Below are 23,892 nucleotides of genomic sequence, written 5' to 3'. Positions count from 1 at the left end.
CAGGGACAGAGATCCTGCCGTGCCAGACGTGTCCCCCTGCTTAAGCCAGTACATGTCCGGGCCCGTCTGAAATTTGCTAGAGAGCATGTGGATGATCCAGAAGAGGATTGGGAGAATGTCATATGGTCAGATGAAACCAAAATAGAACTGTTTGGTAGAAACACAACTCGTCGTGTTTGGAGGAGAGAGAATGCTGAGTTGCATCCAAAGAACACCATACCTACTGTGAAGCATGGGAGTGGCAACATCATGCTTTGGGGCTGTTTCTCCGCAAAGGGACCAGGATGATTGATCCATGTACAGGACAGAATGAATGGGGTCATGTATTGTGAGATCTTGAGTACAAACCTCCTTCCATCAGCAAGGGCATTGAAGATGAAACGTGGCTGGGTCTTCCAACATGACAATGATCCCAAACATACCGCCCGGGCAACGAAGGAGTGGCTTCATAAGAAGCATTTCAAGGTCCTCGAGTGGCCTAGCCAGTCTCCAGATCTCAACCCCATAGAAAACCTTTGGAGGGAGTTGAAAGTCCGTGTTGCCCAGCGACAGCCCCAAAACATCACTGCTCTAGAGGAGATCTGCATGGAGGAATGGGCCAACATACCAGCAACAGTGTGTGCCAACCTTGTGAAGACTTACAGTAAACGTTTGACCTCTGTCATTGCCAACAAAGGATATATAACAAAGTATTGAGATGAACTTTTGATATTGACCAAATACTTATTTTCCACCATAATTTGCAAATCAATTATTTCCAAATCAGCCACTGTGATTGTCTGGATATTTTTTCTCATTTTGTCTCTCATAGTTGAGGTCTATCTATGATGCCCATTACAGGCCTTTCTCATCTTTTTAAGTGGGAGAACTTGCACAATTGGTGGCTGACTAAATACTTTTTTGCCCCACTGTGTGTATATATATATATATATATATATATATATATATATAAAAACAATAATTGTTAGGGTATGCAAGTAATCCTGAATGTACACCCATAAAGTTAACATAGCAAGCTAAAAACATACACCACACCATCCCTTTATTTTTATTTTAACCAGTTTCTGCTTTGGGTAACTTCCCCCCCACCCCCACCTTAAATCCCACAATGCACTATATGTGCATTTTTGTAAAAGCAAAGGGTATATTCAAATAAATAAACATAACTGGTGCTGTTCTGTACAAATTGGGAAAGGATGCACAAAAAGAACACAAAGCACATTAAGTCAAGTGTTGTGAAAGTATCAGAGTCCCATGTAATAGAACAGTCAATGACGCGGGAGCACTATGAAAGATGAAAAGCCACTGCCATGACAATCAAAGTAATAAGATAAGAATAATGATGATGGAAGAAAACCTAACCCTGGTGTGAGTGAAAATGCAACTCAGGGAGAAACCTAGATGGTAGTTTAATAATGTCAGAGGCAGGGGCCACAACTAAGGATCTCTGCAGTCTAGTGTGTGATAAACTTCTTCCACATGTGTGAGAGAAACTCTCAATAAGCGTTTCAACAGGCAAGGGAAGTACTCCAGTAGATAATAATTCAAGTATTTTAATCAACCGTAATATCCAATATAAATGTGGAAATCCACTTACAAGAAGAGAACACTCCGAAAACTGCCGGTCCCGTGGTGATGTAATAATTGAATGTCATCGGGCTTCTCCCCTGAATAACATTTTCACTTACACCAGGGTTAGGGCTGATTCCATCATCATCATTATCATTATCTTTTTGCTTTGATTGTCATGGCAATGGCTATCTCAGTAGATCTTTCATATTAATCCAGCATCATTGGCTGATGTATTACATGGGACTCTGTTCCTTCTACAACACTGCCCTTTGTGTGCTTTGTGTCCTTTTTGTGCAAGAGATCTAACTTAAACCTTAAAGTGAACCCAATCTCTTAACTCTAATATAAGGTTTAAATGTTAATTTAATTTCAAAAAGTTATTTTCATTATTTTCTAATCTGCAGTTCTCATTAAAACAATAACTGGTGATCCTGCCACAAAAGTCCTTGTTCAGGCATTTTCTGGGTGTCAGAGACTTGCATGTGAACTCCACTCTCAATGAATGACATGCCATCCATTGAGAGAGCTGTGCCACAGTCGTGACTTCCACGCACATGCAAATACTGCCGGAGCTCATGAACACGGAAGCAAGACTTGGTGTAGATGGAAGCCATGTCAGTAGTGAAAGCATGCTGCTGGAGAGCTTTGTTTTCAGATAAGTCTTTCATAATGAGCTAGTAAGTGGTGCATAGTAGCATATTATGCTCTTAACTTGCAGGGGGAGGATTTTTTTTTCTTGTTTTTATTTTGCGGTTTACTACCACTTTAAAAGACGAGAATTAAAATGAGCAAAAATACCAAAACATACTCATTTATTTAATCTTAACCACTTTCTTGCAGCCCCATAGCAGATGTACTGCTACAGGGCAGCTGCGCTGTGCAAAATCACATAAATATACATGATTTTGCATTTCCCAGCAGGGGGCGTGCATGCGCACTGCCTTACCCACACTGCTATTTTCTGCTGAGGAGGTCAATGACTGGGTCCCGGCCGGGACTCGGTGATCATCGGCAAAGCTAAGAGGGGAGAGATCTGTGTGTAAACAACACAAGTCTCTCTCCTGTCAGCATGGACGTACTGTTTTCTATCTCTCTGCACAGCAGAGAGATAGAAAGCAGCAGGTCTCTTTAGTAAAACACAACACAGTACCCAATCTAATTACTCCCTAACACACAGTTAACCCTTTGATCACTCCAGATGCTAACCCTTTCCTGCCCAGTGTCAATAGTACAGTGGCGATGCTTTTTATTAGCACTGATCACTGTATTAGTGTCAATGGAGATGTCAGTGGCATTTAGTCAGTTCCCACCCAGTGTCAAAATGCCCGCCACAGTCCCGCAGCCCCACTATAAGATGCTAATTTCCGCCATTACTAGTATAAAAAAAAATCAAAATTCCAGTGTGTGTGTGTGTGTGTGTGTATATATATATATATATATATATATATATATATATATATATATACCGCAATCTATAGATGCTATACCTTTCATGTAAACCAATTAATATACACTTAGTGGGATTTTGTTTAGCAAAGACATGTAGCAGAATACATTTTTGCCTAAATTTAAATGTTTTTATTGAATATGTTTTATAGCAAAATGTCAGAAATATAGGTTTTTTTTTCAAAATTGTCAAAAACGCAGAGGTGATCAAATTACATTTATTTCATTTATGTACAGCGTTACATGACTGTGTAATTGTCAATTAAAGTAACGCAGTGCCGTATCGCAAAAAATGGCCTGGTCAGGAAAGGGGGTAAATCTTCTGAAGGGGCAAGCAGTTAACCTAACCCCTAATCTTAAAGTATATCTAAAACCAATCTTCTTTTTTAATTTTGAATAGCATAGCCAGTGTTTTTGTTTTCTTATTTATTTTTTTGTTCTTCGTGTTTCCCAGTAGGGAGATTTTTGCTTTATTTCCTTTCCTAGAGACACAACAGGAAATAGGAGATTTCACTATAACAAATGTCCCCTTTTGTAAGATTTACTCTCTTGTCTTAGTCTAATTAAAGTAAAGAACTCCCTTACACAGTTTAAGACTGAACTGCTTCTCGTCCAAATTCATTATGTAACCACGTGTTCTTTAGATGATATGGTTTCCCCCCAATAATACAGTCAATATTTAAAGATTTGTATATTGCAGTCATATCCCTTAAGTGTCTCTTCTCCAGAAAGAACAAATTTAAAGTTTGTAGTTTGTTTCATAACTGAGGTCCTGCAGCCCTTTTATTAGTTTTGCCACCCTTCCCTGGACTCTCTCCTTTTCAGGGAAATCCATCCTGAGGATTTGTTTGTAAAACTGGATTGCATACTCAGGATGTGGCCGATCCATTGTAATATAAAGTGTTAGAATTATAGTTTTCTCTATAATCAATACCCTTTTTAATGCATGATAAAAGGCTGCTAGCCTTGCTTGCTGCAACTTGACATTGTATCCTTTTGCTGAGCCTGTTATCTACTTGGACCCCCGATCCGATTACCCCCAGCTGTTCTCCCTCTAGCAAGTAACTTGCATTCATAGTTTTAGCTCCCAAGTGCATTACTTTACAATTTCCAACCTCTTCTGCTATATAGTTTCCCACCCCTGAATTTAACTAGGTCTTCCTGTTGTGAAGATATTGCTCTTCCTACATTTCTATCATCAACAAACAATGAGATTGCAATTTCCTTTATATTGTTTATGAAAAAAGTTAAACTGAATTGGGGCACATAGCTCACAACTCCCCTCTGGACGTGCTCCTGCAACCAGTATTCTATCCAGGTACACACAGCATGATCAATGCCAAAAGATCTTTAGGCCTCATGTACACTAGGCTGTAGTTCTTCAAACAAGTTTGGGTGCCTCAAGCATTTGGGTGTTCATTCATTTCATTAGCCAATATGTTAATTTATTCTGGCCATTGAAATGAAAGAACAGTCAAGGGCTTAACCCCTTGAGGACCATAAGATTACGGAACGCCAAAATAATCAATTTTTGTGTTTTTAAAGTTCGTACACTTCAGTTGCTGTAACTAAGCCATTTCATGAAATAATTGGCAAAAAGCTAGATCCATTTGTTGTTTGTTGATAAGAACTAATATTTTGACTCAAACCAAAAAAAAAAAAAAAAAGACTTTTAAGTTCTTAATCAGATGATACAGGCAATTAAAAACATGGGACAAATACTACGTCCCTTGGTCCTCAAAGGGCTACCACGCCTAGCATTCAGATGTGTTTAGGTGTGTCCTTTTTAACTGGGGAAAGGTTCCTCTTCTGAATGCAATTTTTGGTGTGTTTAGATTTCTGCCCCTAAATGCCCTGCTTCTACACTCCTGTTGACACCTACAGTATATGTGCATGGACAAATAAACTAACATAAGGAAGAATGTAGGGGCAGAAAAAATGTTAAACACCTGTAAAACAGGCAGCTGCAGTGTGCATGAGATCTAATTTATAAATGAAGTGTTTGTGTGGTACTTTATCAGATGCCTTAGCAAAATCCAGATATACTACATCTACAGGCCTTCCTTTATCCAAATTTTCATCTCCTCATAGAATGTTAAAAGATTGGTCTGACAAGAAACAGTCTTTCATAAGTGCATTTTAATTACAACTAATTCTACAATTTTCATATGTGATTTCTGCATATGGTCCCTTATCATCCGTCCATATCCCCTAAACCTAGCCATTTAATGTATCCCAACAATTGACTCCTAGGTGCACCAAAATCTAGAACAATGACAGTCCAGGTAAAAAACGCTGCAACCAAAAATCTGTGATAAAAATAGAGGAAGCATTTTAGAGTGGTGTCTGTGAGCAGTATAAGAGCTCCCAGGGTCAAAAGATGAGTGTAGAACCCAGGTATAGATTTTTGTTCCTTTCTTTTATACCCCTCTTAGAAATTAATTGCCACTGTATAACATGAACCCATCTTTGTAAATTTTAACCTGAAGAGGTCTGGGTAGTGCCATAATATTAATTACTTTTAAGCTACAGATGTTTATTTCCCTTGTTATATTGCTTTGTTTTTTATGTGGAAACGATGACTCAAAAACCCTGGGAGTATATTATGTTTTTCCTCCTGTTTGTTTGAGGTTGCTGTCATTCAGTGATTTGACATTGTTTATTACACTTGACAGGTGATTGTAGCTATTTTGCTGTTTTATTTTGCTATCTAGAATATGAATGAAGACAAACAAAGCAGCATAGTGAAGTAAGGCCATTGTCATAATTGTATGTTGTTTTTTCTTCATTAGTGAAAGCTTTTTGCAGTTTGATTTTCATTGCAAAGCAGTATGCAAGTCACAGTAATATTTCACTAAATTCTTAGTGGGGAATTCATTAGGAAACTGGCAGACATTGATTTGAGTGCTGTTAGAGAATTGAAAAGCATAAAGCACTACACAAGCATCATAAAGCATATGAAAAACTCCCTTTTGAAAGCAGAGGTAGATGCTTGTGACTACCATTTGACAGCTTTAATAAAGAGCAATTAAACCTTAGATTTGGCAGTTAAAGGTATATTATATTTTAAAGGAAACCCCTCGTTACTTCATGCTTGTTTGATACATTCATGTTGAATCTACACCATAATCTGAAAGCGTGAGATATTTTATAGCTCAAAAGTCAGTCGTATGTCCCAATATTGATTGATTTCTACTCTGTGACAGATAACTTTCTGCTTACAGCTAGCCAGACCCTTTGGATGGAAGAGACTCAACATCTCTGAGGAGCTGTAATCAATAATGTGCTTTCCTCAAACTAATACACTCCACTATTTTGAGAGATGCAGAAAAGTTTGGGCTGCTTTAATATGAAAACATGAAATCCTGAATCTATTGGGAATCAAGACCTCTATGTTTTAAAAGAGAGCTCCATAAACCATCTCTTGAAAAGGCATGTCCTTTTTCCTCAAATACTACCTGCTGAAAAACAGCAGTGTAGTTCTGTTAGCTCAAAGCTTGTGGTCCATTTACTTTCTACCGTTAGCTCCTGCTTTTTCTGAATGGAAATATTTTCTGTAAATGGTGGCCCCATAGATTTCCTTTGTTGAGAAAAAAGCAGGGAGAGCAATGAGGAAGCAGCATCTCTGTGCTCTAAGCAAAAGGTTTGTAGAACTGTATCTTAGAAAGGACAGCACAGAGGTAAGTGTAATTAAACTTTTCATTTGCTTTTCAAAGATAACCACTATACTTACCCAAGATGAAAGTTGGAACACCTTGTAAAGTAAACCTGTTATGAAAAGTATGGGGTTGCTATTACTGATTTTCTAAAAATGTCAGTTCACTGGATGTTACCCTGCTTTTCATGATTTTGTGTCACTGACCTGGAACAGCTATGAAGAAGAGTCAACATAATAGTTTGACTACTAGAGCATTCAAAGAAGGGTTCAGCAAAATTGCAGCCTCTAGTTATTTTCATGAAAGGCAAGTCTGGCAAGATGAAATATGCAGAGGAATTTTTTCTACCCAAAACTATATTTTATATATATATGGGTAAAATAAGTATTGAACTCGTCACCATTTTTCTCAGTAAATATATTTCTAAAGGTGCTATTGACATTACATTTTCACCACATAACGACCCATGCAGTCCATACATACAAAGATATCAAAACAAACAAGCTCAGAAATTAGGTTAAGTGTAATAAAATGGAATTACACAGGGAAAAAGTATTGAACACGCTAACTGAAATGTATTTAATACTTCGTATAAAATCCTTTGTTGGTAATGACAACCTCAAGACGCCTTCTGTATGGAAAAACTAGTCATGTACATTGCTCTAATGTGATTTTGGCTCATTCTTCCACACAGTCTTCAAATCTTGAAGGTTCCGTTGGCCTATTCTATGAACTCTGATTTTCAGTTCTTTCTATAGATTTTCAATTGGATTCATGTCAGGTGATTGGTTGGGCCATTCTAGCAGCTTTCTTTTCTTTCTTTGAAACCAGTTGAGCTTTTCCTTGGCTTTGTGTTTGGGATCATTGTCTTGCTGAAATGTCCACCCTCGTTTCATCTGCATCATCCTGGTAGATGGCAGCAGATTTTTGTCAAGAACATTTTGATACATTTTTCCATTCATCCTTCCTGCAGTGATATGAAGTTTGCCAGTACCGTACAACCCCACACCATGATGTTCCCACCTCCAAACTTCACTGTTTGTATGGTGTTTTTGGGGTGATGTGCAGTGCCATTTGACCTCTAAACATGGTGTGTATTATGGCATCCAAAGAGTTCAATTTTGGTCTCATCTGAGCAGATCACACTATATTGCCAAAAGTATTGGGACGCCTGCCTTTACACACACATGAACTTTAGTGGCATCTCACTCTTAATCCGTAGGGTTCAATATTTAGTTGGCCCACCCTTTGCAGCTATAAAAGCTTCAACTCTTCTTGGAAGGCTGTGCACAAGGTTTAGGAGTGTGTCTGTGGGAATGTTTGACCATTCTTCCAGAAGCACATTTGTGAGGTCAGGCACTGATGTCGGATGAGAAGACCTGGCTCGCAGTCTCCGTTCTAATTCATCCAAAAGGTGTTCTATCGGGTTGAGGTAAGGACTCTGTGCAGGCCAGTCAAGTTCCTCGACCCCAAACTCGCTCATCCATGTCTTTATGGACCTTGCTTTGTGCACTGGTGCGCAGTCATGTTGGAACAGGTAGGTCCCCAAACTGTTCCCAAAAAGTTGGGAGCATGAAATTGTTCAAAATGTTTTGGTATGCTGACGTCTTAAGAGTTTCCTTCACGGGAACTAAGGGGCCAAGCCCAACCCCTGAAAAACAACCCCACACCATAATCCCCCCTCCACCAAACTTTACACTTTGCATAATGCAGTCAGGTAAGTACCCTTCTCCTGGCTTTCGCCAAACCCAGACACATCTATTGGATTGCCAGATAGAGAAGCATGATTTGTCACTCCAGAGTACACATCTCCACTGCTCTAGAGTCCAGTGGCGGCGTGCTTTACACCACTGCATCCGACGCTTTGCATTGCATTTGGTGATGTAAGGCTTGGATGCAGCTAGTCGGCCTTGAAAACCCATTCCATAAAGCTCTCTACGCACTGTGTTGTTGTGTTCATCTGAAGGCCGCACGAAGTTTGGAGGTCTTTCGCTATTGACTCTGCAGACAGTTGGCGACTTCTACGCACTGTCGGCTTCAACATGCACTGACCCAGCTGTATCATTTAAGTGACCTACCACTTCGTGGCTGAGTTGCTGTTTCCAGAACAATTTCATGCTCCCAACTTTGTGGGAACAGTTTGGGGATTGCTCCTTCCTGTTCCAACATGACCCGACCTCAACCCAACAGAACACCTTTGGGATGAATTACAGTAGAGACTGCAAGCCAGGCCTTCTTGTCCGACATCAGTACCTGACCTCACAAATGCGCTTCTGGAAGAATGGTCAAACATTCCCATAGACACACTCCTAAACCTTGTGGACAGCCTTCCCAGAAGAGTTGAAGCTGTTATAGCTGCAAAGGGTGAGCCAACTCAATATTGAACCCTACGGACTAAGACTGAGATGCCATTACATTTCATGTGTGTAAAGGCAGGCATCCCAATACTTTTGGCACTATAGTGTGTGTGTGTGTGTATATATATATATATATATATATATATATATATATATATCCTTTGAAAACACATCAAATCTCAATGGGGAAAAATATCACGCTAGATATCTATACTGATAATGACTAGGTAATGTGTTAGGAACATAAGGATGCCCCATCGTTTGATGGAAATGAAAATTATCAACCTACAGAGGACTGAATTCAAAGACACCCCAAAAATCAAAGTGAAAAAATTATCCAGCAGGCTAGTCCATTTTGCTGAAATTTCATTGCAGCAACTCAAAATGGTACTCAGTAGTTTGTATGGCCCCCAAGTGCTTGTATGCATGCCTGACAACACCAGGGCATGCTTCTAATGAGACGACAGATGGTGTCCTGGGGTATTTCCTCCCAGATCTAGACCAGGGCATTACTGAGCTCCTGGACAGTCTGAGGTGCAACCTGGCAGTTTCGGATGGACCAAAACATGATATCCCAGAAGTGTTCTATTGGATTTAGGTTAGGCAAGCATGGGGGCAATTCAATGGTATCAATTCTTTCATCCTCCAAGAACTGCCTGCATACTCTCGCCACATGAGCCCGGGCATTTCCATGCACCAGGAGGAACCCAGGACCCACTGCACCAGCGTAGGGTCTGACAATGGGTCCAAAGATTTCATCCCGATACCTAATGGTAGTAAGGGTGCCATTGTCTAGCCTGTAGAGGCCTGTGTGTCCCTCCATGGATATGCCTCCCCAGACCATCACTGACCCACCACCAAAACGGTCATTCAGAACAATGTTACAGGCAACATAACATCCGCCACGGCTTCTCCAGGCGCTTTCACATCTGTCACATGAACCTGTTCTCATCTGTGAAAAACACAGGATGCCAGTGGCGGACCTGTCAGTTCTGGTGTCTAATATCAAATGCCAATCGAGCTCTGTGGTGCAGGGCAGTGAGCACAGGGCTCATTAGAGGACCTCAGGTTTCATGAAGTCTGATTCTGATTATTTGGTCAGAGACATTCACACCAGTGGCCTCCTGGAGGTCATTTTGTAGGGCTGTAGCAGCGCTCATACTGTTCCTCCTTGCACAAGGAAGCAGATACCAGTCCTGCTGATGGGTTAAGGACCTTCCTTGGCCCTCTCCAGCTCTCCTAGAGTAACTGCCTGTCTCCTGGAATCTCCTCCATGCTCTTGAGACTGTGCTGGGAGACATAGCAAACCCTCTGGCAATGTCACGTATTGATGTGCCATCCTGGAGGAGTTGGACTGCCTGTGCAACCTCTGTAGGGTTCAGCTATCGCCTGATGCTACCAGTAGTGACACTAACCCTAGCCAAATGCAAAACTAGTGAAAAACAGTCAGAAAAGATGAGTACGGAAAAAAATTTCAGCGGCCTCCACCTGTAAAACCATTCCTGTTTTGGGGGTCATCTCATTGTTGCCCATTTTGTTAATTCTGCACCTTTTGTTAATTTCATTAACACCAAAGCAGCTGAAACTGATTAACAACCCCCTCTGTTACTTAACTGACCAGATCATAATCCCAGGAGTTTAACTGACTTAATACTATACTCTGATTAAAAAGTGTTCATTTAATTTTTTTGAACAGTGTATAAAGAATCTTTTCCTTAGATAGGTCACCCCATTCGAAAAAAAATGAAAATAAAAAAATAGAAACTGCATAACAGAAAAAAAAAGAAAAGGAAGAGTGCAGTCATTCCTACTTCTCCTTTATAAGTTTAAACTTGAACGTGGTGTATGCAGGGCTGGTGCTTCCAATAGGCAAACTAGGCAGCCTCCTAGGGTGCACTGCGACTTAGGGGCGCCTGGCTCCTGAGGGGAGGGGGGGAGGGGCGGCAGAGCAGTGTATGTGTATATGTGTGTGTATGTGTGTGTGTGTGTGTGTATATATATATATTTATATGTGTGTGTGTATTTATTTTTTAATCTGGTCTGTTCCTATAGTTATGCTAATATTTTAGTGTTTTAGCTAAGGTGTTTTTGTGAATTTTTTCTTTTTCTTATAGTTACAAAACAAAAGCCATCTAACACAGGCAAAGAGGTCAGCTGCGCAGATCCAAGCAAATAAATAACAAAACATGAAAACTGATTCCGTAATTACAACCCAGCCATAACCATGAGATATAAATGCAAGTATATCACATATAATAACAAGTATTGCAGCCGACCATTAAAAAAAACATGTTTCCAACCAGCAGTCATTCACAGTCACACACACAACCATACCCATGCTCTCTCCAGGCCCAGAAAACAGCAAGTAGACGAACAAACAATCCAGATATTAGATAGGGAATTGTGAAGTAGGCAAGTCAGTGATTTGAGAGGCCGGGATATCCAACCAAGGCTGCCACAGTCTAGTAAATTTTCTCGGGCAGGCACTGCCCTTTTATATAAGCGCTCTGATCATTTAAATAGTGACAATAATATTAATAATAAAAGTACTGTCTCTCTTAAGAAAAGGTTTTATTTACTTACACAGAAAGGCAAACTCTAATAAGTACATACTGCAAATAGATCTAAATGATGTTATAAAGTAATTAATAAAAGAGCAAAGCTGATATGATATGTAAATCCATCCTCAAGTTCTGTATCCTTGCTGGACTCCAGTAATAGGAGAGAGGAAAAATGACCTGACTTGGCACTTTATAACACATACACACCCACAAACACCACCTACATCAACACCCATCACTTACCCCTGGATAGTCCTCTGTATTATGGATTATGCTGCCATAATAAATATCCTCTAGCAAATGTCATCAGAACACTGTGGGCAAATTAATTGACCCAGGTTGACATTTAGGCCATGGCTTGCCCTTTTCTCTCTCTGTGATGGATAGCTCCTCAAGTATTCTCATCTTCACTTCAGCAGGAGGCTTGGGAGGTGCTCTTCTATCCTCATTACCACAGCAGGAGGCTATGCGAGAACACTCTCCGAGGATATGAATCCTTATTTGTGCCCTAATGTTATAACCACTCTGCTGTATAATCCTGTTCCACTGGTTTTTAAGATGGAATCCTGCAGTGACCATATGGCTTATTAATAACCAGACAGAGTAGTTGTCCAGAAATGTCTGATATGAAACATGTTGTGCAGTCCAGCACAAGATAAATAAGATTTTTTCTTATTGCATAGATACAACAAAAAAGTTTAAATTAAAGGGTAAAGTTCGGTTTTAGAGTTTACATACCCTTTAGGAAAAGTATGGTTGACCAGCAGATTTGTAGTTTTGCATACCACTATTGGGAGGCTTGTATGTAGTGACACAATGCACCACTGTACAGATTTACAGCTCTGGGTGCAGGCATTGCAATGGGTGAACAAAATACAACAGTCGTTTTTTTTCTTTTTTTAAACTCTTACATTTCAATAAGGATTTTAAACTTTATGATTATTAAATTATTGAGGTTTAGGCTTATGCTGTAACACATTACAGTTGAACATTCTGTGTAAAATTGTATGGCAAGCCACATCTGCTTTAAAGTGGTAGTAAACATGCTATACTAACTTGTACCTACACTCAAGCTTACCTGTAGGTACAATGAATATCTCCTAAATATCTCCTAAACATGCACCATTTAGGATATATTCACACCACCAATAGCCAATAACATCACCCGCATAAACCCAGTGACTCTCTGCGTTTAGGAAACACAGTATGCCCTAGAATGCATAGTGCTGTGCCGCGGTCACGGCTTCCATGCATATGCGTGGAAAGGATGTCTTTGAGATCCCGACCATTCAAATGACTGGAGCCCGCAAACCTAGAAGGAAGTCTGGGTGAAGATGGAAGCCCTGTCAGTGGTGACAGTTTGCCATTGTAGGGCTTAATTTAAAAGGCAAGTATGTCTCAATATGCTAGTATGCGGTGCACACTAGCACATTATAGCATAAACCTGCAGGGGACCCAAATTTTTTGGGTCGTTTACTGCCACTTTAGGAATAACTATTTTAAATACTTATGGGGCTAACTGTACCACTCACCTGTTCCAACCAATATGTAGTACCTGCTACGAACTTCAGTTCAGTTGGTGTCGACCACCAAGGGCCATAGCCTACACCAGATAAGACAGCTCATCAGTCCCCTACACTATGCTGGCGGGATGAAGTGTGCTGCTCATGAGCAGCTGTTTTTTCTTAGAACATGATAGGCTACCTATTTACAAGCTTGCAGATTGACAGCTTCTCCATAAGGTTTTATAGAGAAAAAAACCTTGCTTGTGCAGTATGCCACAGCCCACTGACTTAATGGAAAGTGCCCTAAACTGATGTTGACCACAGCCTATGGTGGCGGGGAGGGGCTGTTTCCACTGATCTTAGGTCTTCTGTTTACGAATGAGGAGGAAGAAGTGGTGGGAAGGTAGTCCTACAATTATTTAAACTGGTAGTTCCTGGAGCTGCTCATAACATATTTGTGTAACCTTGCCCACTAGAACTATAGAAAGTGGGTTTAATGAAGAGTCACTGGCAGGTCAGATTGGGGTCTCTTAAATAAAACAGTCTGTTTCCTGGTGTAGGAGATCCTCACATAATTTAAAAAAAAACAGCAATAGTTGGTAAACTTCTTTGACAGGATGGCTTTGCCTGTTCTTATACAAGGACTCAATAGTGGATTTCTAAAGACAGGGTATGCAGTCAGGAGAGGGCTCAGGTGGCATGCTTCATTGGGTGATATGTCATCTTGAAAAAGGACCAACAAATTCTGAAAACTTGATGTAAAATAGTTTTGGAAATAGTAGTCGACAGATTTCCCATATCTTTTTCTGTCTTTTGCAATAAAAACAAAATATTTTCATCTCTCCCTTAATTGCTTCCTAAAAGTGCCACCTTAGGCGAGTTACTTGCCTTTCCCTGTGGCAGATGTGAACATTGACTAACCATACCTTAATTCAAGCACTAATAGCTTATATCTTCATCCAAATGTATCTGAAAACCATCTCATAATTGAAGCTGGAAGCACCATGGTGATTAACATGCAAATAGCCAATTAGTATTTAAAGTATCTAAATTTTCCCACAGGAACGCTATTCCCAGAATCCTCTCTATGCCGAAAACTAGAAACTATAGTGAAAAACAGACATCTTAGCTAAGTCTACTTTCAGACTAGAACTCTTCTGGCAGCGAAGGAGTTGTGGAAATATTTTGATGCCCTTCACATGTTTGGTCTCCTGATGTAAGTGAATTTTGAATGAGCACAGTCCTAAAATAAGCCCCCTGGGAAGTCTTCATGTTGAATCCTGTGTAACATCGGCAGCAGTGTGAGATGGAAATCTTGTTTGACAGGAGGGCACCATGGCCTATTGAAAATAATGAAATAAAGTGGTATTATTGAGCTTTTGCCCTGTAACTAATCTATCCCCAGTGACTGCTTACATGGAACATTTTTGTCTTTGCAGATATTTGACAATTTCTGTTTTGGAGAACTGAAGCTGGACATGGTTCACCTTTCTCAGAGGTTTTCTACAGATAGCTCTGGCTACTACACATCTGCCGGACAAATCCAAATCTCCTGAGGGACCAGCTTGAAAACAACTCCCATAATCCTCTACTGCAGGATTCCAAGAGATTAGTTGGTATATAGTGGTTTTCTAGGAAATTGTTTTCAGTGTTTCCTGGTTGCTGAGCATTGAGATGTGTAGACTAAACAAATAAACAACCCTTAAACAGCGTTTAACCAGCATTTTGTATTTGTGTTGAGAAAGGTATGCAATGATCTTAAGATTAGATGGACCCGTAAATGCTGTTAAAAACGGCATTATTTAAAATGCTTTGTAAAATATTAATTTGTTAGTTAAAGCAGACGTTCACCCCAACATCATTACTGTGGCAGAGATCTGTGGCATGTGTACACACTCGGGGGATCCAAAAGCATGCTTTCAGTGCCATCAGTTTGAGATTTTTTTTTATTATGAATGCAAAACCCATATTGTGCAAACAAAAGTCCATCAACACAGACCCCAATACTCACCTATTTCACTGACTGCAACACCAATCTCTGTTCTAGTGAATGAAAACCACCAGCTGAAGATCCAGCAGATTCTGACACTTCTGGTAGTGTGGACATCTTGGTCCTCTGCTGCACACTGTAGTCCTTCCCACTTTCCCATACATCAGTACAGAACACAGTAGAGAGGTAAGGGATGGCGGGTTGGACCACTGAGCGTGTATTAGGGCACCAGGAATCCAATACTCTCAGAAGTGTTGGTTGTAAAGATTCTTCAACTGGTGCTTTCATTTCACTACAGCAGAAATCAACATTTCTTGCAGAAATATCTTCTTTGCTCGGATCACCTTATTTTATGCATTTACTGTACTGTATGTAATGTAAGTAGCGTTACAGTATGTTGTAGAGAAGGAATAAAGGTCACAGTACCATTAGGTTTTGTAATAAGCCTGCTCCAATACTATGTGACATCTCTGTACAGAATAAATAATTAATAATAAAGTATAACTAAGGGCAAAACTTTTTTTTAGTTTTTAATAAAGTAGAGATGGATTAGGACACCTATTAGATTTTTATTGCTGTCTGTGTCCTCATTGAGGAGATTCACCCTTTTTTATTTGTCCTGTTGCCATTATCAAATTGAAAGTAAAAAAAAATCCCAAATTTTGGGTCATCCCCAAAAAAGTAATGGAGGGTAAATCTTCCAATGGGGACAGGGGTTTAAACCCTTCCTTTTATCTGTCCAAAGTGAAAAAAAAATGCATAAAGTTCTACTTCAGGTTCCATGCACACTGGGCGTTTTAATAACGCTGGTAACGTTGGCTGTGTAAAGTCACATTAAAAACGTGAGTTTTTCAGCGTTTTTGCATTAGCATTTAGCCACGTTTGCCACGGGTTTTCGTATTTGCAGTTTTATGGCATTTTTTAGCAGTTTTTTTGCCCCCCAATTTTTGTTTTCTGCTCAAAAAAAGTCCAAATATCACGATTTACCACATTTTGCCATGTTTTTCAGCATTGGAGCATTTTTTACAGCTAACAAATTCCTCTAGAAACCCACTAGTTCTGGGGGGTTTTCCCAGCCAAGAAATGCCCCTGCCAAAAAAAAACGTTGATGTCTATGTGTGCATGGACACATAGGATAACATGCTGGGGAGTTTACTGGTTGTAAAAAAAAAACGTCAAAAACAGCTGCTGTAAAAATGTCAAGTGTGCATGAGAATTTAATTTTATCCCATTCTGCATATTATGTATTTTGTTACAATTAGTTGAATTCAAGCAAAAACATTTATACTAGTTATGAAAGGGTAAGAATCTCTGTTTTTATCTGCTGTGTATCTGCTGGAGTGCTTACTATTCACTTCCTGCCCCAGTGACAACGTTGGCACCAGAATAGAATGTTAAGGAAAGTCTGTCCAGCAGTGACACAACATCAGTAAGCCCCGGTTTACATATGCGGCCGTGCGGGCCGTGTTTTGCGTGGGCATGACAGCCCATTCATTTGAATGGACTCCCGTGCTGGTGACACGCAGAGAATAAGTCCCTGCTCTTCTAAAAACGCAGCCCACACAGGAACCTCGTTTCTCAGTACAGTTGCGTTTTCCAGTGCAGGCAGCATGCCATTAGAAACAATGGCACCCGTCCGCGGGTCCGCATTCCTCTGTGTGGGTGGTGCGGCTGCACGGATTTTCGTACGGATCCACAGCGGCACCTCCTGCACATACAGTTGTGGCCAAAATTATTCAACCCCCACTGAAATTGAGTGTTTTGGCCAGTTTGACATTGCTTTTGATCATTCAGTCATCTTGCTTACATTTACATTAAAGAGGCACTTGTAGGTCAGACAAATATAACATAACAGTTATAATGAAATAACCACAAATGTCTTTTCTGTGCTCACAGCATTATCAGTTTTATTCAACCCCCAAGTGACATTCAATCTTAGTACTTAGTACAGCATCCTTTTACAGTTATAACAGCTTTTAAACGTGAAGCATAGCTTGACACAAGTGTCTTGCAGCGATCTACGGGTATCTTCGCCCATTCTTCATGGGCAAAGGCCTCCAGTTCAGTCACATTCTTAGGCTTGCGCACTGCAACTGCTTTCTTTAAGTCCCACCAGAGGTTCTCAATCGGATTTAAGTCTGGTGACTGCGATGGCCACTCCAAAATGTTCCAGCCTTTCCTCTGCAACCATGCTCTAGTGGACTTGGAGGTATGCTTGGGATCATTGTCCTGTTGAAAGGTCCAACGTCTCCCAAGCCTCAGGTGTGTGACGGACTGCATCACGTTTCCATCCAATATCTCCTGGTACTGAAGAGAATTCATGGTACCTTGCACACGCTGAAGCTTCCCTGTACCTGCAGAAGCAAAACAGCCCCAAAGCATGATTGACCCTCCACCATGCTTCACAGTAGGCAAGGTGTTCTTTTCATCATAGGCCTTGTTCTTCCTCCTCCAAACATAGCGTTGATCCATGGGCCCAAACAGTTCTAATTTTGTTTCATCAGTCCACAGAACACTATCCCACAACTTTTGTGGTTTGTCCACATGGCTTTTGGCATACTGCAGTCGACTCTTCTTATTCTTTGGAGACAGCAAGGGGGTACGCCTGGGAGTTCTGGCACGGAGGCCTTCATTACGCAGTGTGCGTCTTATTGTCTGGGCTGAAACTTCTGTACCCACATCTGACAAATCTTTTCTCAGTTCCTCAGCAGTCACACGGGGACTTCTCTCCACTCTACGCTTCAGGTAGCGCACAGCAGTCGAAGTCAGCATCTTCTTTCTGCCACGACCAGGTAGCGTTTCAACAGTGCCCTTTGCCTTGAATTTGCGAATGATGCTTCCTAAGGTGTCTCTTGGTATGTTTAACATCTTTGCAATCTTCTTATAGCCATTGCCCTTCCTGTGAAGAGAAATCACCTCTTCTCTTGTCTTCCTGGACCATTCTCTTGCCTTCACCATGTTTGTAACCACACCAGTAAATGTCTAGAAGGAGCTGAGTATCACAGTCATTTTAAAGCTGCCTAATTGGTGCTTATTATGCTTGATTGCTGCTCGGTGACATCCACAGGTGTTTTCAATACCTGATGGAAAGCACCTGTATGAACCTCTGTTCTTCAGAGTGGTAGTCTTTAAGGGGTTGAATAATTGTGGCAATGAAGAAACCACATAAGAACCATTTACTACTGTATTACATAAACAATTGATGTCATTTTAGTTGCATTTGGGTAGTTACAACGTCCTTGTAGGATTTGATTCTGAATACAATTCCAAATGTACACTATAGTCCCTAAACCCCTTTACAGCATTGGGGGTTGAATAATTTTGGCCACAACTGTATGTGAACCTAGCCTAAAAGCACTTCTTTATAGGAATGGAGGAAGGCTATAACCTCCACCAAGTTATTATTGCTGGCTGTGCCTTTGGTGGAGATTCACCCTGGAAGAAGATTCATCTTCCTGTTTTAGGCACTGCATTGTCACCAAAGCAGGAAATGAAGGATAATCTACCCAATTGGTCCACTGGCAGTAGTATAAACCAGAGATAAATGTTTATTGATTACCTAGGCTCAGCATTTTGTATTTTATCATTAATAAAGATTGCCATGTATTGCTGCACGGGTGTCTGTTGTAGAGAGTCACTTTCTTACATTAGCATTTTTTTTACCAGGTACACATGTATTTTGTAGTCCCACTACAGAGCTTCATTTGTTATCTAAATTATACATCAATGAGCCATTTGTCTTTGTTGGCGGGAAGGAGAACACTTTCATTTATTTTCCTTTTTTTGCTTCCTTACACACTGACACATCCATTGCCACCAGCACAAAATATGTCTGTTCCTGTGATTTTTACGCAAGTCACCTTAAAAGTTTGTGGCATATTTTTACCACCCCGTAAGTGGCACAGAATCTCTGCTTTCAGGGAAAAATATCAAAATACATTAAGGGATGACACTGAAATGTAGAACGCATGATTTGCATAGCACTGTAGGCTGCAAACAACATTAACTTCAAACCAGCCCTTAGAAGCCTGGATTGATCTTCCAGTTTGTTGTAATGATCAGCACATACTGTGCTATGCAAAGCAGAGCAAGGTGTACATCATCAGCCTGTGTTCTCCTGAGGTGGTCGTTTACTCTTACCTCAAGTAACCTGCTAATCAGTTTCTCAAGGCCTCAAAAACTCACATACATCCTAATAAGATGGTATTTAATTCTCCCTAGCTATTTATTTTCTTTATTTTTTTCTTTTAATTCAGAAAAAAAAATAATTGCTGTTGAGGCTAAGCAGAAATGAAAGGTGGCTATGAATATATTGCTATGTGTACAGTTCAGTATCTTGTTCTTGTTTAGTGCACATTATTAACACATGAGGCCTGCTCAGATATTTTGCAACTTTATGTGATTTCTTGTAGTGTATGGTAATGGTAGGAGATGTCCCAAATCTATCAGTGTATGCTCTATGTTAATGATGTAACATGGCTTCTCCAAATATACATAAGGCCCTAAGACATATATAGAATAAGGTGACTGACCTAAAATCCAAATTTCGGTATTTGTAAAGTATATTAAGGGAGCCTTTTTCAGCTTGTGGTCTGACTATCCACATGCAAATAATTGGCCAGGGAATGCTATTCGAGGTCTCCTCTGCTGGTCAATACAAACAAGCAGAACATTTCCCAGCACACTTACCAGCTAGCCTGAAAAAACAAATTGACACTAACAATTTCAGTTAAAAACAGGTTCTGGTTGCACACATTTTCAAATATATGTGGAAGGTGCAATGCCTCGCCAAGGCTCCTCTGTAAAGCGAAGTCCTATCTTCCTAGGTTATTCCTTTTCCCCCCCACCAGGAGTAGACTGTATTGGGCAGACTCGGCTCAGGCAGAGGGGCGGTCTCAACTGGGCTGGGCTTGAGCAAGGGAGCAGTGCTTGGACGGTAGGACAGGCTTCAGCTGTGCTCTCAACTGTGCTGGGCTGACCATCTCCTGTACCCTGTCCACAGTTTCTGACCTTCTCCTGTAACATGTCCGCAGTTTCTGACCATCTCCTGTATCCTGTCCGCAGTTTCTGATCATCTCCTGTATCCTGTCCACAGTCTCTGACCATCTCCTGTGTCCTGTCTGCAGTCTCTGACCTTCTGTGGCATGTCCGCAGTCTCTGACCATATCCTGTATTTTGTCCACAGTCTCTGACCATCTCCTGTATCCTGTCCGCAGTCTCTGACATTCTCCTGTAGTATGTCCACAGTCTCTGACCGTCTCCTGTAGTGTGTCCACAGTCTCTGACCATCTCCTACACGTTGTTCCAAATTATTATGAAAATTATATTTTTTTCATTTACCTAAATAATTGATGTAAATAACAGTCAGCATAATTCTCATGTTATCAACTAATAAAAGTACAATTCAAATTTTATTGAACAAACCTCCTAATGATAACAGTATTTTGTTTAAACATAAAAAACTTACAATGCACTGTTCCAAATTATTACGCACAGTAAGTTTCAAAACACTTTATAGGTTGTAAAGAACTGAAAATTGTCATTTGTTGTGTTTGCAGCATATTTACTGAAATCAAAAGCTATTTCAATCAAACTTTTAACAACATTTTAACTTTTTAAACATTTTAACAGGTCACGTTACATTTTAACATAAGACCCCTTATTTGATAACAGCTTCACAAGTCTTGCATCCATTGAATTTGTGAGTTTTTGGACAGTTTCTGCTTGAATTTGTTTGCAAGATGTCAGAATAGCCTCCCAGAGCTGCTGTTTGGATGTAAACTGCCTCCCACCCTCATAGATCTTTTGCTTGAGGATGCTCCAAAGGTTCTCAATAGGATTGAGGTCAGGGGAGGATGGAGGCCACACCATGACTTTCTCTCCTTTTATCCCCATAGCAGCCATTGATGCAGAGGTATTGTCATGCATGAAGATGATTTTATTACGGAAAGCATAGTTCTTCCTTCTGTACCAGGGAAGAAAGTGGTCAATCATAAACTCCACATACTTTGCAGAGGTCATCTTTACACCTTCGGGGACCCTAAAGGGGCCGACCAGCTCTGTTCCCATGATTCCGGCCCAGAACATGACTCCACCACCGCCTTGCTGACATCGCAGCCTTGTTGGAACAGGGTGGCCGTCCAACAACCATCCATTACTCCATCCATCTGGACCATCCAGGGTTGCACGGCACTCATCAGTGAACAGGACTGTTTTAAAATTAGTCTTCATGTATTTTTCTGCCCAATGCAGCTGTTTCTGCTTGTGAGCATTGGTTAGTGGTGGCTGAATAGAAGGTTTATGCACAGTTGCAAGACTCTGGAGGACTCTACACCTTGATGTCCGTGGGACTCCAGAGGCACCAGCAGCTTCAAATATCTGTTTGCTGCTATGTAATGGTATTTTAGCAGCTGCTGTCTTGATCCGATGCATGGATTTGGCAGAAATCTTCCTCAATGTACCTTTATCTACACAAATCCGTCTATGCTCTGAATCAGCCACACATCTCTTAATAGTGCGATGATCACACTTAAGTTTTCGTGAAATATCTCCTGTCTCCTGTATCATGCTCACAGTCTCTGACAGTCTCCTGTAACATGTCTGAAGTCTCTAACCATCTCCTGTATCAGGTCCGCAGTCTCTAACCATCTCCTGTAACATGTCTGACGTCTCTGACCGTCTCCTGTATCATGTCCATAGTCTCTAACCATCCCCTGTAACATGTCCGAAGTCTCTGACCATCTCCTGTAACATGTCCAAAGTCTCCAACCATCTCCTGTACCATGTCCGTAGTCTCTGTCCATCTCTTGTACCATGTCTGCAGTCTCTGTCCATCTCCTGTACCATGTCCGCAGTCTCTGTCCGTCTCCTGTATCCTGTCTGCAGTCTCTATCTGTCTCCTGTATCCTGTCCGCAGTCTCTATCCTGTATCCTGTCCACAGTCTCTGTCCGTCTCCTGTATCCTGTCCGCAGTCTCTATCCTTCTCTTGTAGTATGTCCGCAGTCTCTGACCAACTCCTGTAGTATGTCCGCAGTCTGTGACCAACTCCTGAGGTGGAGCTCTAATGGGAAGACGTGGAGCCTAAAGAGGAAGGGTGAAGCTTACAGAAGAAGGGGTGGATCTTAAACAGGAAGGGGTGGGGCAAATTCAGATGAGGGGCAGGGGCGCGCCCGATTTTAGTCTTGACTAGGGCAGTACAAAACCAAAATACACCACTGTATTTACCAGTGGATAAACTAAGGGCAGGTATATGCCTGAATGGAGCCCATTCTGCCACTTACTTAGGCCAACAGATATACTATATGTTCAAGTACAGAATGGGCGGCAAAAAATATACATATAAGGATTTTAGTGATGCTTCTAAAGAGGGGAGAACTGTGAACAACTTGTCTGGGGACAAACATCAACTGGCCCTTTCATGGTTGGAGATTCCTGTGGGCTAAAGTAAGTGCACCACACAAAGTTTGCCCTAACGTTGCAGCGATTGGTAGGTGGGTGTTGTCTTAAAAGACATATTTATTGTGGCTTGTTGTAACACACTTTATTGCATGTATATGCTAAAAAAAGAGGTATTGTCAGGGAAATCTTCCAGAACTGCTTTTGCATCTCTCTGCATTTGGTCACATGACATCTCAGAACAGCAAAGGAAGTCAGTGCTTGAAGACTTTCCTCTACCAGGTGCTGGCCTGAACAATGAAAGGATGCATACTGTATATAATGTTCACTGTAATTAAGGTATGGACCATTCAGCAGCCCAAAATATCTTATTCTGTATTGGCCTGGGAGTAAATGCCTCCAAGCTCAGACCATCCATGCCTATTAGTTCCTTCTGAGCTGTTTATACATTACTATAATCTTGTTTTTGCAGAAAAGAGGTTCTGACACCAATGCCCCAAAGGATAGTCTTTATTTCAACTACAACCCCAATTCCAAAAAATTTGGGACGCTGTGTAAAATCTACATAAAAACAATGGAATGATTTGAAAATCTCATAAACTCATATTTTATTCACAATATACAATAGAAAACATATCAAATGTTTATATTGAGGAAATGTACCAATTTGAAATTGATGGTAACAACACATCTCAAAAATGTTGGGACATGGAAACAAAAAACTGGCAAAAAAATGTTTCTTAAAATGGTACATTTTCTTAGTTTAAACATTTGATAAGATTTCTATTTTTAATAGAAGAAGGGGAAGAAGAGAAAGAGGCGCCAAGCCGCCAATGGTGTAGCAGAATTTATTCAACAGTATACATTAAAATAAAATTGCATTCACAAAAGTTGGTTGGACCGGGCTTATAACAAGCTCCATGTAGAGCCACCAGTGCAGAGTCCACTCCCTACAGAGACAACTGAGATGATAGGAGGGCTGTGGAAGCCAGGGATCTTGGATAACTGCCAGACAACCGTCACAGGAGACTCGAGAAAAGAGGACTGGTGATGAGAACTGGGCAGCATATGCCAGATGTGACCAGACCAGAGTTTTGTAACATGATAGAATTATAGTTTTATCTTTTGAGTAGATACCCATTTTAATGCATGCTTAAATTCTAACTTTGCTCGGGGCAGCTTGGTGTTGCATGCTATTGCTGAGCCTGTGATGCACTAGGACCCCCAGATCTTTTTTCATCCTGAATTCCCCCAAAGGTTCTTCTCCCTGATGAGTAACTTGTTTTCATGTTTTTAGCTCCCAAGTGAATTATTTTCCATTTTTCCATTTGCCATGTAGTTGCCCACCCCAATATTTTATTGAGGTCTTTAAATATTTCTATATCCTGCTTTGAAGCTAGTGCCCTGCT

At 40.7% G+C, this 23,892-nt stretch overlaps 1 protein-coding gene across 2 annotated transcripts in view; it reads left to right on the top strand.

Annotated features, from left to right (window-relative positions):
- ASCC1 (activating signal cointegrator 1 complex subunit 1) overlaps positions 1-18,705 on the top strand; it is a 334,902-nt gene extending 316,197 nt beyond the window's left edge. For both annotated transcript variants that reach the window (XM_089670718.1, XM_089670717.1), the window contains exon 10: positions 14,537-18,705. In XM_089670718.1, coding sequence (XP_089526844.1) covers positions 14,537-14,653 — 117 coding nt within the window. In that variant the 3' untranslated portion in view covers positions 14,654-18,705. The remainder of the gene's footprint in view (positions 1-14,536) is intronic.
- The last annotated feature ends 5,187 nt before the right edge of the window (positions 18,706-23,892 follow it).

The sequence above is a fragment of the Staurois parvus genome, unplaced genomic scaffold (genome assembly GCF_062004578.1).
Source record: "Staurois parvus isolate SC_StPar_1 unplaced genomic scaffold, SC_StPar_1.0 ptg000094l, whole genome shotgun sequence".
NCBI lineage: Eukaryota > Metazoa > Chordata > Amphibia > Anura > Ranidae > Staurois > Staurois parvus.
This window is presented reverse-complemented; position numbering and strand designations above follow the sequence as displayed.